We start from the raw sequence: 19424 nt of genomic DNA, 5'->3' as shown, positions 1-19424 counted from the left end.
CAAATCAGGTGGCTCAGGGAGGTTTTTGGAGCACTTTTACAAGATTCTTAAATTCTACCACCTCTGTGGGCAGCCTGTTCTAATATCTGACCATCCTGGTGATCCTGTGCTCGGTTAGACCCATTCCGCCTCCACAAGGAATTTGGCAGCAATGTAATGACATCATACATCACTTTCTAAGCAGAATTTTATAAATGACTAAGCTTTTGCAAAGCCCTGCAAAGTGCCTGTTTCTCCAGCTACAGAACTGAGTCCTCCCCAGCTTCAGGTGAAATTTGCATGACAATTGGTCTTAGTTCCATAGCTTTTAGCCACTTGTACAATCTAACAGCAGTATTGGGCACAGAAGACATAGATAAGCTTTAACAGATTAAAATCTTAGTCATCTAGTGCTTGCACAAGACCCAGAGTGAGTCTGCAGAAACAGCAGCAGCTGTTGCTGAGCTGTACTGAGATACGTTGTCTGGACATCCCCAGCTGTCTGATTTTGAACTTGTTTTTAATTACACAGTCATGTAAAATTTCTTAAAAAAAACATGCCTTTAGACTACACACTGGGATGCATATGCATGCACCTTAATTGGATAGAAAGATCTAGAAGGGAAAAAGGATAGACTATTGCATTTATTGGCACAGTTCTATTTTTGTTTGCTGAGAAGCTTAGAGTATGAAGAAAAAAAAAAAATCTATCACCTTTTCTAAGTAAGCCAAGTATCTAGGCACTTACCTGACAACAGAACACTTAAGACAATGATGCATGGTGAGTATACTTGTAATACCGTGCATATAAACACTTAGTACAACGAAACATTCGTAAACCATGAAGGACAAACCTTCTACCACCACATGAAATCTAGACAATCTTAAATATAAAACTGGATTGCACTGCAGGCTATACATCTGCCATTATCTAGGGTGAACAAATGCTTAGCAATATGCTGTGATGTTTACATACCCTCTGTGTCTGCCAAACAGAGATTCACATATAACTTGGAGTATTTTGAATTTATGTAAACAACAAAAAAATATATTCACCCAAACAGCTTCAGGTCTGCTTGAGCATTCAGGCTTATGACATCCATTTTATAATTTAGGTTTTGATTTAATGTGACTCAGATTCAGAGAGCACATCGATGAAGCTTAAACCATCTGGAGCATAGTTCTTACTATAATTTAAGCTTAGTTATAGATAAGGACAGAAAATATTTTCTAACATTTGCATAAGCAGGATTAGCTTCTTCCTGACAACATCTTTGCACCCAGATCACAGATAATGCACACAACTAAGGGCAGCAGCTCTTCTTTTTGTAATCTTTTTTCCTTGTAAAATTACCGGTATGTTTCAGGACCTACTGGCTAAAGCATAATCTCCATCTTAAAGCCATCCACAGGCTGTTTAACTAATACAGAGAATAATGGAACCAGTATTAAAACCAAAGGAAGTCTTCTAACTTAAAATCCTGGAACTGCTGGTACTAAGATGTAACATGAATTTACACCTGTGTAAGCCACCAAGTAGCCAGCTTGGCAGCACTGGAACAGATTCAGAACACACGCATTATTCTCTAGAACACTTTTAGTTTCTTGATGCCTAGCTAGGAGATACCTACACATACAGCAGGTACTAGCAGTTTGTCACCGTCTAAGGTGGCTTCAGAATGTAAGCACCCATTTATAAGAACTCTGAGCACTTACAGCAGATCACATACTCAGATATCTCATTTGTGTTACAGGTTTCTCACACAGTGGGGAATCTCTCATGAGCATGCAAACACAAAAATATACTCTATATCAGAAACCAAGCCCCATGTAAGTCGACATGGGAAACCTTCAGACAGCAAATGACAACAGGGCCCATCGCACCTAGAATGGTTAGCTGTTGCATAAAGGGCAAACTTCCATTCTGGCTCAGAAATGGAGACAGAAGTACAACATGAAGCTAGTAATCATATACATTTGCTAAGGGTAACCTCCTGACAAATTCACCTTTCAGAAACATGAGGAAAAATGACTCAATACCTCCTTCAAAACAGACGTTTTCTCAAATCCCAAGAAAAACATGCTGGGATCTTGCTTTCTGTAAACTTCAAACTAAGATGGGGAAGAGTCATGACTGTTTAGCACAATTACTATATCAACTAAAATACATGGTGTATCAGGAATTTTGGAGAATGGTAGAAACAATTCAGCTGAAGTGGCTTAAGTTGTAGGATGCAGACAAGAATTTCACAGTTATTCAATCTCCTAAACAGGCATGAGAGTCTGATGCCACATTCAGCACTAGCATGAGCCTTATCCTATCCACTGTAAGGAGAGGGTCTCCAACAATTCTAGGCTTTTGCACTCAAAAAGGCTGTCTCCCATCACCCCACTCTCTTTGGCTAAATCCATGACTGTTTCTAAATCATTCAATTTTCTAACCTTTATGTCAGTAAACCGTCTGAATTACACCAAGCGAGAAATAAAGATGGGTTAGAAGTGATAGATAAAGAGCATAGCCTCCAACACTGTTTAATTCAAGTACTGCTACAGTCAGTCAGCGAAACATTATGGAACCACTACTATTCAGTAAATGTTAAAGAAAAATAAAGCTTGTGTAGGAAGCAGAAAATGAAGAGTAGGGAAAGAACATAATCAAGGAAGCTAATCTGTACTTTGGTATAATGCCTTTGATTTGCCATTACAAATCAAAGTAATTTTAAGAAATCTAAAGTATTAAGAAATCTTATGAAAAAACTATTTTATTTGAGTGTGAAAGCCCATTTACACCCAATGAACACAGAATATTTCACAAAGACAGTTTCTTAGATTTTGCATGACAATAAAGTGTTTTGTTCTGTTTTTTAATGAAAAAAACAAAAAACAAACAAACAAAAAAAAAAAAAAAAAAAAAAAAGTTCTTTATTACCAGCCAGTAGGTCTGCAGAAGCTGAGGAACTAGAAGTGGCCTGGGCTGCAGGCTGGGGTTCAGGAGTACTACTTCCAAAAGCATCTAAAATAAATTCCAGAAGGCAAAGAGTTCAAAATTAAATGCATAAATTCGTCACTTATTTTAAACAAGAGATGACATAGGACAACCATTTCATTCATCAAAAGAAGAAAATGAAAGTGCTTGACCATCTTTCTTGCAGAGCAGTACCATGGATGCAAAACTCAGGTGGAAAAAAGGAGATGCAACAAAGCAGTGCTTCAAAAATAGCTGTTTTTTCTATAGGGAAGAATAGCACTAAAGAGGATGAGATATTAGGTCAGAGAAGCTTGCAAGTCCTTTTATTTGGGCCTCTTCTCAGAAAACCCATAAAAACAGCATTCTAGGCTAGAGGGTTAACCTCTGATCTGACTCGTTCACCTCCAGAGTTTGGAGTAATTCCAGACAGAATTTACTGACTAACATTAAGTCTTTTCAGATGGATATTTCACTAATGTTTAGAAATTCAACACTTGTAAGTAACATTCATTTTCTACAGCACTTCTAAAGCTGGTTGTGCTCATCCTAATTTCCACCTTGTCAAATCTAACAAAGATCCTGTAATTCGGCTCTCTGGTTTGAGACAAGTCACCCTTAAATCTTTAGCTGCTTTGAGAAACGGAACTGACAGAAAACAATGTGAAAGTGCAGAGCTGCAAAGAACAAGGAAGAAAAAACAAAACACATAACATACTTTCATCAGGCCTCTGAGGAAAAGTGTCATACATGCATTGACTGCAGACAAACTGGCAAACTTAAGAACAACAAAATGGCAACAATGACAGCTCATTTGCAGTTCATTATTTTGCAATATGAAGAACTGGACATGTTATTCTTAGCTGTAATGCCAGACAGAAAAGCTGTAAGAAGGGAAAACTGCAGCTTTAGAAAAGCGCAAAGGTAATTGAGATGAAGTGATTCAACTCTGAAGTGGTGAGGAAAGAAAAATACCCACCACCAAATAGGTCAATCACACCTGAAGAATCCACCTTTGCTGGAGAGGCAGTGGGTAGAGGAGAGGGGGCTGCAAATGCATCCACTGCAGTAAGCACAGGAAATATAATATTTAGTATCAGCAAGGCAACAATGATAGCTAAATATTTCAAAGCCATGTGGGCTTTATCAGAGAGAATCATGGGATACATAAATTCAGGTAACGGTCTGCAGAACTGCAAAGTTTCTCACACAGCAACTGAACACTAGAGTACTTTAAAGAGTTGTTTATTACTAACTTTCTTATTCCTACAGCAGGATATACTCTCTCAACAGCCACATCACTTACTTGACATAAGTGTCAGCTACTTCATGATCCACATCTTTAACAAGTGCTAATCGTATGACGAAAGTGTCAACAAACCCACAACTTAGTTTTTCAGCTTAAAGATGTAAATTGACAATAAGTCTTATTTTTCACTCTTGAGGGGAAAACAATAAAATCAAAACCATAAGCCTGTGAAAACAAGCACTCACCAGATAAGAGATCAGCAGTGAGAGAACTCTCAGGCACAGGAGAAGCTCCATGCGGTGGAGATGAAAAAGCATCTTCCAGAAATGAAAGAAAAAACGAGGAGAAGTTAAGTATCATTCAATGAGTTTACACTATTACAAGGCATCAAAGCAGCAGGGTATTTGAAGATTTCTCTCTTTACCTGTACCAAAGAGATCTATGCTAGGAGTAGCATCTGGTTTAGGTGCTGCAGGTGCATCAGGGACAGACTCAAATAAATCTAAGACCAAGAACATAACACGTCTTTAACTCATTTTTGAAAGGCAGGACTGAAAGTGAACTTTCAAATTTTGCACAGCATCTTTGGAGTTAATAGGCTCTCTGGTTTGAAAGCCTAGCACATGCATGCACGCAACAATTTGTTAGTTCAATACTCCTGACAGATTAATCCACCAAAGAGTTAAAAACAATATTACCACCAAAGATATCTAGAGCAGGAGGAGCGGAGGTGGTGGCGGTAGCAGAGGTGGTGGCAGTAGTGGTAGTGGCAGTAGCTGTAGTAGCAGTAGCGGCAGCAGCAACAGCAGCAGCTGGAGAAGGAGTTGTTGCAGGAGCTGGAGTGGCTGCACTAGTTGTAGGGGTAACTACAGGAACAGCAGTCTCTGTTGGCTTCATAGCAAAGAGGTCCAGCTCGGGAGCAGCCTCTGCACTACCTTCGGATGGGGCAAAGGGGTCTTGTAAAAAGGAGAGGGGAAATATATGTGTATGCATACTTAGGATTAGTGAGGGAGGAAGTCAAAATCAAAGCAACTATCAGCTATGCACATACTGCAAATACACTCACGCACACAGATGAGGTTGCTCTAACATCTAGCCTACTTATCCAAACACGTTACTTATGTTTTTCCAAAATAAAGACCATCTGAAAGGCTGAGCAGTCTAGTTACTAAAGGGCAGAACTTTCAAAGGCTGTTTGACAAGGCCAAAACAGAAAGATGATGAAAGTACATCTAGTTTAACAGGTTACTGCTCACAAAAGTCAGCACTGCCAGAATAATTTATTAGCACTACTGAACAAGCACAAAGATATTGGAACTCAGAAACAGGCCATTTTGGTAAGCATGCTCTTCAGTCTAAGTTTATTTTTTGACCAATTGCAAGCACTAAAAAAATTTCAGAAAAACACACTGCCATGTAGTTTAAGGAAAACAAAACAAAACAAAACCAAGACAGCAAAGCAAGAGACCATCTAATGATATAAAACCCACCATTTCCTGAACATGCATCAAGAGCTGCTGCTACAGGGGTTGGGGTAGCTGGTGCTGCTGCCCCTTCTGTTGTTGCAGGGGCTTCCCCAGGAGAAGCTGCAAAGGCATCTTGGGTGCAGTTTTAGAACAGAAATTAAAAGGAAAAAGGATAAAGAGAAGAAAAATATAGTAAAAGAACCAAGTTAAATTGCACAGGTAGATCCCCTTATACAACATGAATGTTGTTACTCTGACAGCAAGGCAAGTCATGCAGCACATATGCTTTTTCTCCCCTAACCCCACACAAGCAGGTTCTAGACAGGATTTGAAGAAGGAACTTCTCTGTTGCCTGAAGTACAGCAAGTGTAAAAGGTATTATTCTCATTGTATAAGGGTTCAGAGCATCATGGTCATGGACTACACAAAATTAACTAACGAAGAAAGAGCAGAGGTATGGCAGTAAGTTAGTGTTAATAACAACACTGAAATTTCATGCTCAAAGCCCACAGTATGTGTGGTTAATCTGTACTGAAATTTACTTGCATAGTGCTCTGCACACTTCAGTGATGTTATGAATAACAATCCAATTATATTGGAAGAGATCTGTGGCTAACATTTCTGGCTTTTAAGTCAAGTCAGTCATGCAACATCTGAAAAATTGAACTTACTTTTTTCTTAACAGTATTGCAATAGGATCTTTCTGAAGTCAGAAAGACTGATTCATAGGTCATATTTACTCGACTTGCTTCTGACAGACCCAGAATTTCATCTTCACTACTGGCTAGCCATACTTAGTCTCTCCTTCTTTGAGGATCTAAGGCCAACCAGCCCAGTCAAGTCAGGGAAAAAACTACTTTGGGGTTTTGGAATTACTTGCTCACGTTTTGTTTGACTTACTTTTTGTATGCCAGTTGCTAATTGGAATGCTTAAACTTCAAGCTCTGAACTTTTACAACATTATTCCTAGGTTTAAACCACCATCTGTAGCTCTTAATTCCATGGAGTAGTCCTAATGGGCACTTCCATTTGGACTATCCTTGTAAGCAAGCACTTTCTTCACAAACAAGATGGTACAATTAAGATTAAATGGTTTAAGATGCTCATAAAGGCCGTTTTTCTACTGCTACAAAGTTAGCATGTTAAAAAAATCTGTTGGGGAATACTGCAATTGCAGTATCAAACTAGCATAGGAAAAAGCTTAACATGCTTTAACTGGAGTATCAATTTTAAAATGAAAACAAACATTTTAAAAACTAGTTTGCGCCAGTTAATCTAAAAAGCTCAAAAGAACATGCACTGGAACTTCAACAGAAGAGATCAAAGCCAACTATTCTTGTACAATAGAATTGAAATGAGTTAGTAGCAAAAAAAAAAAAAAAAAAAAAAAAAGAGGCCTGCTAATAAGCCATTTCAAATACAATTCTATTTTTCAGGTATCAGGGTTCAATAACAAAACTGGATGGCAGTTGTCCAAGTCAAAATAATAATTAGCCAAAAGTCACCTTGTTGTATGCATACCAGGCACTAGCACATACCCCATAGAAGAAATTCAACACAGAATTGGACTGAAGAGTTTTGAATTGTACAACTTCAGAATTTGATAGTAGTTGTGTGTTTGTTCTACCCTGGTAGCTTTCACATGGAACATCACCCTGGGTTCTTTCAAAAGAACATAATTCTAGCTACACATGCCTGTAGACCAACAACACAGAAGTCAGTAGACAGTACTTAATTATTTCCCAGCATGAGGGAACAGACTCAGTATTTTCTATGAAGAGGGATTTCAGAATGCACAGAGGTAGTAACAGCTTCGATGGTGGGATGACTTCAGCCTCAGAACAACACCTGTTCCTGGCACAATGTAGACTAAAGTTCCATGTGCAATAGCCTCAACAATTCAGATACACATGAATTGCTCCCAGCTCACAGACAGAAAGGAACAGCTAACCTGATACAGGCTTTACTATCTATTGCTAGTTCTTAATAGGGTTACAGTATTATTTTATTTATCATTGCGCTGGGGTTAAATGGTAGGTGGTGAAAACAACAGAAGCTCGTAATGGAATTTGAAAGAAAAACTGCATATTAGGAACTTCAAATATTAGTTACACTGAGAAGTTCAGGGGACTTCTGAGTGTAGAGACAGATCACAGAATGACACAATCACAGAATGGCAGAGGTGGGAAGGGACCTCTGAAGATCATCTACTCCAATGCCCCTGCTGAGCAGGATCTCCTAGAGCACGTTGCACAGGATGGCATCCAGGCAGGATTTGGGTATCTCCAGAGAGGGAGACTCCACAACCTCTCTGGGCAACCTGTCCCAGTGCCCTGTCACCCTCACAGCAAAGAAGTGCCTTCACATGTCCAGATGGAAACTCCTGTGCTTCAGTTGGGGCCCATTGACTCTCATCTTGTCCCTGGGCACAACTAAAAGAGACCGGCTCCATCCTCTCAACACCCTCCCCTCAGATATTTACACACATTGCTGAGGTCTCCCCTCAGCCTTCTCTTTTCCAGGCTAAACAGGCCCTGCTCTCTCAGCCTGTCCTCATACAACAGGTGCTCTAGTCTTCTCATCAATGTCATAGCTCTCCTCTGGACTCGCTCCAGTAGCTCCATGTCCTTCTGGTACTGGGGAGCCCAAAACTAGACACAATGCTCCAGGTGTGGCCTCAGCAGGGCTTAGCAGAGGGGCAGGATCACCTCTCTTGGCCTGCTGGCAACACTCTTCTGAATGCAGCCCAGAATACCGTTGGCCTTCTTGGCCACAAGTGCACATTGCTGGCTCATGGACCCAGACTCCCAGGTCCCTCTCTGCAGAGCTGTTCTCCAGCAGGTCAGCCCCAGCCTGTACTGGTGCTTGGGGTTATTTCTCCCTAGGTGCAGGACCCTGCACTTGCTCTTGTTGGACTTGATGAGGTTCCTCTTGGCCCATCCCTCCAGCCAGTCAAGGTCTCTCTGAATGGCAGCACAACCTGAATAGGTTGTACTACAAAGCACAGTTCAAACAAAAGGTTTTAGATATGTGCCTCCCAAAATGTGCTGCAGAGTTAATGCTTATTGAGACCTTTGTAGCCTTTTGAAAAATTCTGCTGTACCTGCACAGATGTCTTCTGTAAAAGTCTGGCACCACATGCAGAGATGGATACAACACATCATGGTGAATGTAACATATCACAGAGATGGATGAAGCACATCAACAGTGTCCAAAAATACTGTGTCTGAATTCTACTATTGAAATACAGGGCATATCAAGACATTTCTTTTATCTTTAGACTTCTCCCTCTCAGGAATGATTCCACTTGCACTTTGAAAACTGCCTGTAGACCAGGAATTCTTCACATTGGACATGTTAACTGAAAGCTTGCCCATTGTTCAGACTGACTTTTGCAAAAAGCTACGCTGAATTAACCCTGCATTTCTCATCTACTTTCCAAGTCTATGTTAGGTGAAGATGTAATGTTGAACTGCTGTTCTTCCTAAAGTCAAAGTCCAGCCACAGGTAGCATACAGGCTACCTACCAGCTAAAACATCAGTGATAACATGCAAGAGAAAAACAGTCAACATTAATTCCTGCAGTCTTTTCTTTTGATACTTCCAGCTTATTTGCTGCTTTTTTTTTTTTCTGTAGCTTTCAGTCTCTTTTTCCTCCCTTGTCGCTCCTTGCAGATTCTACATTCTTTCACCTGAGATCACTGTTCTTGATCCTTCCTGTACTGCACCTCACCACGAAGTGTAAAGCAACTAAACTAACTGAAACTAACTAACTAAAACTGTCAAGCCATAAAAAGTTAAAATCACCTGGCAACTACATTTCCAGCTTCTATCAGACCTTGAAGGTCAAATACCTGTTTATCAAGGTTAAGAATGAATGTCCCAAGACAGCAAAAGTGTCTGCCCAGAAGTGCCACTTCTTGTGATTAGTAGTCTTAAAGTAACAAGGAATGTTAGTATTGGGCATTACTTACAGCACAGGAACCTTCAGGGATGAAAAACAAACAAACAAAGAACATGAGTAGAGAAATGGAAGCTCAATATGGACTCCATGATTTTAAAAGGTTCAGTCCTGTGAGTGTCTTGAAGGTACTGCAAAAGAATCTTCACTGCTGAGCATACTCAAATCTTCCTTTGAAAGATTTAGAAGTTTCTAGAAGTTTCCAAATCTAGAAATTTGATGCTATTGTGAATAATAAAAACTTTATTTTTTCCTGTAGTGTTCCAGGAAAGAGTCAGTATTCATTTAATCATAATTCTAATCCACTTGCAAGTTTACACTGGTTTCTAGCTATTTAACTACAGATTATTTATTTTTAAGGTCATATAAATCTATTCTAAATTAACAATACAATTTGAAAGTGGAGTATCTAAGACTGGCTTACCCCCCACAGTCTACAGAACAGAAGTACGCACCACACGCTATGCATCTGAGTGGGTGCTCATGAGTACAAGCCTTGATTTCTTTGAGTAACCAATGCCAGATTCTCTCTTGTTCTTAGCAGTGTCCTGAACTGCTGCCTAGGTTAAAATTCTGAACTGCCTGATTCTGTGGTATTGGAATCTTTTCCATCCTTTTAAAACAAGGTATTCAGTAACAGTTCTACTCCTTCCTCGCAGCTTCTCAGCAATTTTACTGGATGTATCCTGAAGGCATCTGTTGATGCCAAACCTAAACAAAACTTTTAACTACGAACTACCAGTCTTTAGGAAATACCTTTGTTGTAAGACAGTTTGTATATGAGACCTCTCCAGCACTCCTGTCACTGGAAGCAATAGGTAAACACACCCACACAGAGAACATACAGTAAATTTCTGGAATGAAGTTCTGATACCAAGTAAGTTATTACTAATTCTTACATACACTGTCCCATGGGAAGTACACTTCACAGGAAGAGACAAGTAGAAAAATACATGGTTACTGGGTGATCTTAAATATGTTAGTAGTTTGTAATTTGGAAGATTTTTCCATCAACCTGGGCTGGTACCATGTTGAAAAGAAACAGTAATTTTTGACTTGCCATTGAGAAAACTCCTGCTCCATTAGACAAGAAAGCTGACAATGTATGGGGGAGTGGGATGATCCTTATTCTTACTTGAGTTTAGCAGCTATCATTAGAGACTAAAAGAGCATATCAAAAACAAAGGAAAATGTTTCTTATACATTAGTCTTATAGTTGGTATTCAGTACAAGTTCATTACCAATTCAATTTACTGTTATGCTGTGCAAACTAAAAACACAGATTCAAGAGTACTGAAATAGAGTAATTTCATCTGCTTCAGTATTATATTTACAGGAAAAATCCTAATGACATAAGAGCTCAAGCATGATATGTAATAAAGATGCAGGAAGCTGCCACATCCACCTTCTGCAGTGCAATAGCTATTTTTCCAGAAATCATAGTTACTGAATAATGTGGAAAAAATACCTGTTTAACCCTGCACAGACCTGCAAGCTAATGTTCTTAGCTGTTCACCGTAAGATACCTTAGTCTGAAGTGTATACATTTTTCCATTTCCAGACAGTTGGGCATATGCAAAGGACTCTATTAGCTAATATCACAGCAAACCAAAAGGTAGTTTACATTTCCTGTTCCATCTAGTAGCCAACATGCATGCATCTCTGGTAGAGTTAAATCAGAGGCCTTGTTTCAAATAGCTGAACTCATCTTGGTTCATCTACCTCATGAGTTGGTGCAGAGTACAAGAGCAACCAAACTAACCTCCAAAGAGATCCACTTCAGCAGTGGCAGCAGTAATAGTTGTAGTTGTAGCAGCAGCAGCTGAAGTAGTTGTAGTATCAGTAGTTGCAGCAGTAGTTGCACTAGGCTCTGGGGCAAATGGATCTGAAATCTGTGGCTCAGAGGTAACACCGGAAAGTGCAGCCAGATTATCTATATGCAACCACATAACGAAGATCAAACAGGAAAAGTAAGGGGAAGAGGGAGAGAGACCACAAACACTCAACTGCAAAAAAATAATTCAGAGCTCCAAATAAGGAGTCTTAACATTCAGAAGTCTTAGAAATAAAAAATACTACTCACCCTCTCCCAACAGGTCTAGCGATTGTCCATTAAAATGACAGCAGTATAAAGAAACAGACCAATTAGTAGAACTGCCAGACTGAAGATGTTCATTAGCCATAAGTTTATTCTCTAAGTGATATGTCTATTTTAAACAGTTTCACAAATGCACTTGATTTTCTAACATTCAAAGTTTTTCAAAATTATTGTTACATGACAAAGTTCTTTCTGTTTAATATCTCTGTCCATATCAGAATTGGTGCATAAATTCCATGTATTTGATAAATTCATATCTAATTACCAAGTTATTCACATACAAGTAGCATTTTTCACTGTTTCATTACAGCTGATTTTCTGTATTTTACCCTGCAACAGAGTGGACCAAGTAGTAACCTATAAGAGCTGGCAGGAAGGTCTCTTACCTTTCACTATGCCAGGGCAGAGCAAAAACCCCATTCTTTAGAGCGCTCAGTTCAACACTATACAAGTCCTCCCCTTCTCCTCTCCTCAAACTTGCGCTTGGCTTAGCAGTGCAAGAGTAGCACCAGAAGTTGACAGGCTTCTTTAAAGTTTATAAGTAGCTAACATCCCAGAAGAGCAATGACAATTTTAAATGCAAGCCCACTGGCCTAACTAAACACAGATTCAAGATTCTCACCAAATAAAAGTTTATTTGGGAACAGCAAAGCCCAGTGAACCCCAGTGCTCATATAAGTATAATAAACCATCAGAAGTAATTGAATTCAATAGAAATCAGTAAACAAACAAACAAACAAAACTATTACGCTATTAGCAAAATAAACTTAGATACCAGAGAACCTCAAGACAATTCTGTTTAGCTGTAAGTATTTGCTAGATCAGAGTAATCAGGTAGCGGTCAAAGTCAATGTTACAGTTATTAGAAATAAAATCTGGCTTATTGTTTTGCCAAGATTAGCTGTTTTGACCCACATATCAGCCATCAAACCCTTCACAAACCTGGCACCAAACCATTGCATTTGGACAGGTAACAGTTGGTAAATACAGTCTCAAGTTACTTCAGGAAACAAATCATTGTATCCCTACTGCTCAAAAGTATATTCCAAAAGGCAGACTGGTTGAGGTTCTTGTACTTAACTGACTTGTGGGAAAAATAAAAAAAAGTAATGGTATAGAAGAGCAGCTACTCTTTGAGGGTTTTTCCTACATTTGTGATGGAAGAAGCATATTATGCACAAACAACCACCCTTGTTAACACTTCTTATGAGGACTATGAGTTACTGACAGCATAATCAGGCTAGCTGTGTCCCAACTTTGTTTCCTTAATCAACTTTACAGAAGCCAATGAGCATCTTTGTTAATAGACTTTTCTATAATTTAAAGTCCTCTAAGACCAGTCAGATTATTGAGCCCAAAGGCAAGCAGAGGAAGTTTTGCCTACAAAACAAAACCAAAACCAGAACACACACACATAAAAACAACCAAGAAAACACTACATGCTGTAAAAATGTGAGAAAACTTGGCAGTTTGTCCCTGTTTACTAACCACTAGCTCAAAATTGCTCCTAGATTCACTGTACATCTAGCAGGGTCATGGGTTCATCTGATCCATACTGAACAGCCAGCACACAGTCTAGATGTTTATGTAGGAAGCAAAATGCTTTGAGTAAGCAGAGGTTAATCTTCGTAAGTTTGTCTTTATTTTACAGTACTTGTTAAAAAGGGACCAAGAAACCACATGCATGCATTTTAGTAACTGGTTCTTTGAGAAAGCTATATTTGAGACTCACTTCACAAGGTAAGCTACATCAAAATACCATTCTAAAAGAGTGCAACAGTATATTAAAAATGCAGCAGCACTCTGGTATCTCATTACTGCACACCAGGTGGACGCCTCACAGCTAGACTTGAAATAAACAGCTGTTGGCAAACTTCTACCTTTCAATAGCTTACTCTTCAACATATTTTTGTTACCCAGTTATGTTATAGATCTTAATGAAGTGAAATTACAATTATCCAGCACAACAACGTGTAGTTACTCTTAATATGGGAAGAACTAAAACCTATGTTTTATTGTGTAGTTAATATTAAAGTAAGAATACTGCTGTCAAATCCATGTTCTAAGATAAACTGCAAGGTAGTTCAAAGTAGTTCAAGTCTATTTGCTTTTATATCTGAGAGACATCTTGCAAGGGTACAAAAAGTACAGCAGGTTGAATTCTGTAATACCACAGCCTAACCTGCCTGCCAAATGCTTACCTTGCAGTATGCTGCAAGCAGCTTATTACCCTACCTTGATCTTCTACTGTTACCACGGAAGTGTAGGTTTCACAAGTTGCAGCTTATTTGCTAGACAACTTGTGTTGTACTCAGAAATATACAGGGTATACAACAGAATATACAGTGTACTGTATATACTAGTAAATATGAACCTACACTGAGACTAAGATTGAGAAAGAAGGACTGTTTGTTAGGGACAACCTGAATTCCTGAGGCTTATGTGACATTCAAAGTGCCAGTTTGATGCTGCCTCTTGAAATATTTGGTATTTATATCCTCCTAGCTTTTCTGAACTACAGCGATTTTTCTAGCTTCCTCCTCTTACTACTACTGTCTCACAAGTTCCCACATTAACTTTCTGTGTGTGAACAGTTTTGCGGATGAGGAAGAAGCTGAGGTACCAAGGAACCTACTGGTACACTTCCTCACAAATATCCTGCGTGGAAGTGAACATGAGGTTGCCTAGTCCAGCCTCCTGCTCAGAGGAAAGAAGAACCAACCAACCAACTCTGAAACTGCAATGTGTTGCTGTTACCCCTCATTATAATCAATTATCATTGCTAAGAAAACTCTGGCTCCACTTTGCAAGTTCCCTTCAAGTAGTTGTAGGCCACTGTCATAAATCCTCTTTAACCTCCTCTTTGCTGGACCACAGAGACCCAGCTCCCTCAGCCTCTCTTCTCTGTGACAAGAAAAAATTCTTTGCTTTACATCTCTGGATAGCCCCCTACCAAGATTCTCCACAGCTTTTCAAGAGTCTCCCTTGACTGCAAGAGCTCAGAACTGGACACAGTATTCCAGATGTGGCTTCACCTGCACTAATTAGAAGGTTCTGTAATACTTATGAGAGTGTACAATTTTTAATAAATGAATAAATAAAACCTCTTAGGCTCAAAGGTTTCCTCATTATGAAATAAAACATGAATGGACGTTTTTGTATTTTCACAACAAATCAATTCCAAATCTCAATTTATTCTTGTCTGACACGGTCTTTGGCAATTATTTAAAAAGTTTCTTGTTGCTGTTGTTGTTTTTTTTTTGTTTGTTTGTTTTTAAGTAAGCTTCCAGTGTGGTAACAGGTCATCCATAACTGAACTCCTGCCATCAGCAAAGCAGACAGATTTGAAGCTTACTAAGTAACCAAAATGCTGAAAGATAAGTCTGAAGTATACTTGAGGTTAGTAATAATCCTGGCCAAAGGAATAAAAATTGCTGTCCTTTTCTGTTGTGCAATAAGACAACTAGACATACTACTAAGCAATTTTTAAAAGTTTTCAGTAGTTCAAATGAATACACATACAACACCTCTTCTAAATATATCTACTCTCCAAAGTCTAGGTGTTTTGTCCAGAAACACAAAACAGATTGTCAGCTGTCAATTGTAATGTGAATCAATATTTTAAAATGTTAATGGATACTTATTCTGCATGAATGAGCAACTGCTTGGAAGTGAAAAAAAAAAAAAAAAAAATGTTAGCCAAGAAACCTGAGTTCTTCTGAAATGACTCAGAAAAGCTTGTGTTCCTGTACCTGGGGATGTCAGAGAAGGACAACAGTGGTAACTACCAGCTGCTAAGGCATAACTACAGAGAAAATAAGTAGGATGCTACCAAAAATCATGGAATAATTAGTCCCAAACCTCCTAGGAGAGGTGACCCTGTGGTCTTGTTTTCTGTATAAGTTTAGATTTCAGTTAATAAAACTGACACTTCTGAGAAAAAAAAAAATCTACAGATTAAATATGAATATGCAAAGCATGGTCTACATGACAACCATCACTACACTTTCATAATGAGGTTGCTGAGAGACAATGTCATTTTTAATGAGCTAAAGATGAGAACAGAAACAGGGTATGCAGAAGTCACTAGTACCCAGCATTAGCATTCATAATGGAATCAGCATGACTCAGTGTAGCATTCCTACCGTAAGAAGGCTAATTAGTTCATTAAGCTGCCACACAAGAGAAGATCTAAGACTGCACCACAGTGGGTTTACAACTATACTACTTAAATCATCATTTATTGGCCTGATTCCTTGTCCTCATAGAAGAGAAGTGAACTTTGCCTACATTTATTGTGGTCCTCTTTACCGCATCAGCTGGCAATGTTGTCTGGAACAGACACAGTTCTGTGTGCGCTGCACCACAGAGTTTAGATTCCAGAAAACTGATTCCAATCTGAAGACAGTTAGCCCTCTATTTCTATTTTCATTTTATAGCTCTAAACAGAAAATGAAGTTTTTCAATTGTTAAGGGATGTCTATATTAAGCGACGTCAGAGGTAACTGCACTTGCAGCAGAATCATTTACCACTGTTGGCATGCACAGCCTGTTAGACACATTTTTGCTTTAAAAGATATTTTTGGTTCTTCCCCTACTGGTCTGTGGGCTTTGCTTTATGAATGGAACAGCTGATGTCTGCCCACACCTTGCCAATAGACACGTGAACAGTTCTAATTCTACTTCCCCAACTATTTTAAAGTGTCTACCCTACCTGTTCACCTTCAGCCATTCCCTTCCTGCTCACGTTTAGCTACATAATCCTGCCCTCCCCCCAGCTTTGCAGTCAGGTCTTCATAAGCAGCTTATACTATTATGCATATCCCTAGAAAAAGGAGTAGTCCTGTTCTGCAAAGGAATGCCTGCCTGTCAGGTCAGCAGAACCCAGAGAGTGAGCTGGGAACATCCTGTGCTAGTACAGAAAGGGATAGGTTTCAGTTCAGCCAGCCAAGCAAGAAAAGGGAGATAGCAAAAAGAGTTGCTGATAGCCAGTTTTCTCTACCTCCCCATGAAGTTGCTCCAGCAGGGGCTGCTGGAGCCGCTTGCCCAGCAGCGGCAAAATCTGGCTGAAGATCCAGGAGATCACTGGATGGTTTGGAAGAGCTGCCAAGAAAGGAAGAGATATTAAATATTGGCATAATTTTTCTATTACAATCAAGTTTAAAAAAAAAAATCATGACTAGATTTTATGAATCTTAGAATTCAGGAATTAGATTGTATAAAGCCAGTCTTAGATTGGATGACCAACAGAACCATTAATATATATATATATATATATTTCACTGCATCAGAGCAGTGGTCATGAGCATGTGCACTACAATAACTGCCAAAGAACACGTTACATCTTCAATGGGCAACATTGGTGGTAGGTGAAAAGCTGGACTAGATGATCTTAGAGGGCTTTTCCAACCATAATGATTCTATAATTCTATTATTCTACAGGGGAAGTAACTGCTGCAATAGAAAATAGCTCCATTCTACTTCAATACATCACCGTGACGTGTCAGAAAACAAGAAACCTGCATTTCCAGACAATGAATAAACAAGAGGTAGAATGAGTTTGGTAAGACTTTAGTGGCTTAATCCAGCTGGATATTTCCTTAGGAAACAAGGTCTTTTTAGTTAGAACATTTAAATAATAAACTGTAGAAACTTTCTTCAATGAAGCGTTTCAACTTGACATTTAAATCAAGTTAGTCACATCTTCATACTTTTGGTTCAGGCTTACAACTTTTATATGTTTAGAGTTCTTTCTTTTCTGCTCATTACAATGAACAGTAGTGGTTTGTTCTGACTTGAACAAACTTGAAAGTATAGGTCAGAATTTCTCTTTGACCAAACTTGAATGTTGATTTCTGATTTCAGCCTCTCAAAATTCGTTTCATTTTTATGTGTTTTATTAACTAATTTGCACAGAAAGAAAAAGAAATCTTAATTCAGCAATTTTAGAAACAGTACTGAAGGTCAAAGACTCCTTTGAATTCGTATATATTACTTCAGTTTATTTGATTATAATTTTATGTTGTTATATTACGAATTATACAACATCACTACTATACTGAAAGCAAATAAGAGTAGACACAAACTCAGCGTGATTTTTGTTTATTTGGCTTTTGTTTGTTTGAGTTCATTTGTGACCTAGACTGCCAGAATTATCTGCTACATTCAATATTGCAAAGTAAGCGAAATCTTGCAGGCAAGTATCCTGTTACAAGTGTGACTTTGGCACCTACATCAAGTACAGTAACTCAAATATCCTTTTCAACTTACCTGACTGGAGCAGCTGTAGATGAAGTTGCAAAAAGATCAACTGGAGGAGATGTATCGATACTTTTTGCTGGAGTAGAATTGGGAGATGTAACAGTTGTAGCTGGAGAAGACTGGAGAAATATTTTAAACACACATTCAATATACCAGCATTTTTCTACAAATAACTTATTCACAGATTCACATACTTAAAAAGCCCAATTTACACATTAGGTCCTTTCATTGTGAGTTGTTCTTCCTTTCAAGAGAATTTAAGGAAGACTGGGCTATTTTTTCAGAGGTCTAGCAATTCACAAAACCTGAATATTTTATTTCCTCACTAGAAGTCACGAGTATGTTGTATGGTCATGGGATACATTCCTAAGCCAACATAAAACAGTCCTTCCTGTTCCTCTCTACCTAACCACACACAGGTCCCTGGTGCTTGTGATACCCATCTCTTCCCAGTGTAAATCTTTTCTTGTTCCAAGGGGAGCAAAGCAAGACCTCCCCAGAATGGTGGCTGAGATGAGGAACTGCAAGGAGACTCCTCCTTGAGATGCCTGGCTCAAGAGGAAATGCCTACTTCAGGTGCTCTGAGTGCATGCAGGGACACCAGCAGCAAGCCTCACGTTAGCTTTAGTCTCTTGGGTTTTGTACTTGCTCAGTGTCTACATAACTAACTCAGACTCATGCTCTGAGGTTGCATGACCTGCCTTTTCAAATCCCAACCAGGACAACTAACAGTGCATATGTATCAAAAGATTCTCAGTAAGTTCCAAGACAATTGTGTGCTCCTCAGCAATTGTATGCTGCCCCGTCCCTGGAAGTGTTCAAGGCCAGGCTGGATGAGGCTTTGAGCAACCTGGTCTAGTGTGAGATGTTCCTGCCCATGGCAGGGAGGCTGGAACAGGATAAGGTCTAAGGTCCCTTCCAATCCAAACTATTCTGTGATTCTATGATTCTAGACTCTCCTCAAGACTTTACTAAGGTCTGAGACTAGACTGGTCCAAATTCTTGACATAAATGGGCGAGAAGGGCTTCACCTAAAGTTGTAAGAACACTTCCTGAGTCATTATGTAGTTCTTGCTAACTGCTAGAGTGTTAGGAAAAAAAAATTAAAAATGGCATTTTTAAAAACAACTTTTGGGGTTTTGGGGAAGAAATGTTAGAGCTTTCTGTAGAATCAAGTATTGAACAGTCTCCCTCAGATTCAGAAGTTTTCATTCAGTTCTTCCTGTACAACACTTGTTACTGACCATACAGCTATGGTGTGATAATGTTTCAGGTGCAGCAGGAACCAGTATTACTAACATCATAAAGCTCATTAGTTTATCTGACACTCTAACCAAGCTGTTTTCACTGGCAACTCTTGCTTTGGATTAAGGTGAGCAGTCTCACTAATGAAGGTCAATTCTGACACTAGGTACATCAGATTAAAGTTTAAAACTATATTCATG

At 39.0% G+C, this 19424-nt stretch overlaps 1 protein-coding gene across 9 annotated transcripts in view; it reads right to left on the bottom strand.

Annotated features, from left to right (window-relative positions):
- Nucleotides 1-19424, bottom strand: part of SNAP91 (synaptosome associated protein 91) — a 70485-nt gene that overhangs the window by 15045 nt on the left and 36016 nt on the right. For 2 of the 9 annotated variants that reach the window (XM_072036234.1, XM_038177200.2), the window contains exons 12-21: nt 17989-18098; nt 16721-16821; nt 11704-11718; nt 11383-11553; nt 5684-5791; nt 4892-5149; nt 4618-4695; nt 4439-4510; nt 3924-4007; nt 2909-2992 (exon numbers count right to left, since the gene is read on the bottom strand). In XM_072036234.1, the coding sequence (XP_071892335.1) occupies nt 2909-2992; nt 3924-4007; nt 4439-4510; nt 4618-4695; nt 4892-5149; nt 5684-5791; nt 11383-11553; nt 11704-11718; nt 16721-16821; nt 17989-18098 (1081 nt within the window). The remainder of the gene's footprint in view (nt 1-2908; nt 2993-3923; nt 4008-4438; nt 4511-4617; nt 4696-4891; nt 5150-5683; nt 5792-11382; nt 11554-11703; nt 11719-16720; nt 16822-17988; nt 18099-19424) is intronic. The other 7 variants (XM_038177216.2, XM_038177217.2, XM_038177208.2 and 4 more) reach the window with 6 other exon arrangements.

The sequence above is a fragment of the Anas platyrhynchos genome, chromosome 3 (assembly GCF_047663525.1).
Source record: "Anas platyrhynchos isolate ZD024472 breed Pekin duck chromosome 3, IASCAAS_PekinDuck_T2T, whole genome shotgun sequence".
NCBI lineage: Eukaryota > Metazoa > Chordata > Aves > Anseriformes > Anatidae > Anas > Anas platyrhynchos.
Note: the sequence above shows the minus strand (reverse complement) of the source record. Positions and strands in the feature narration are given on the sequence as shown.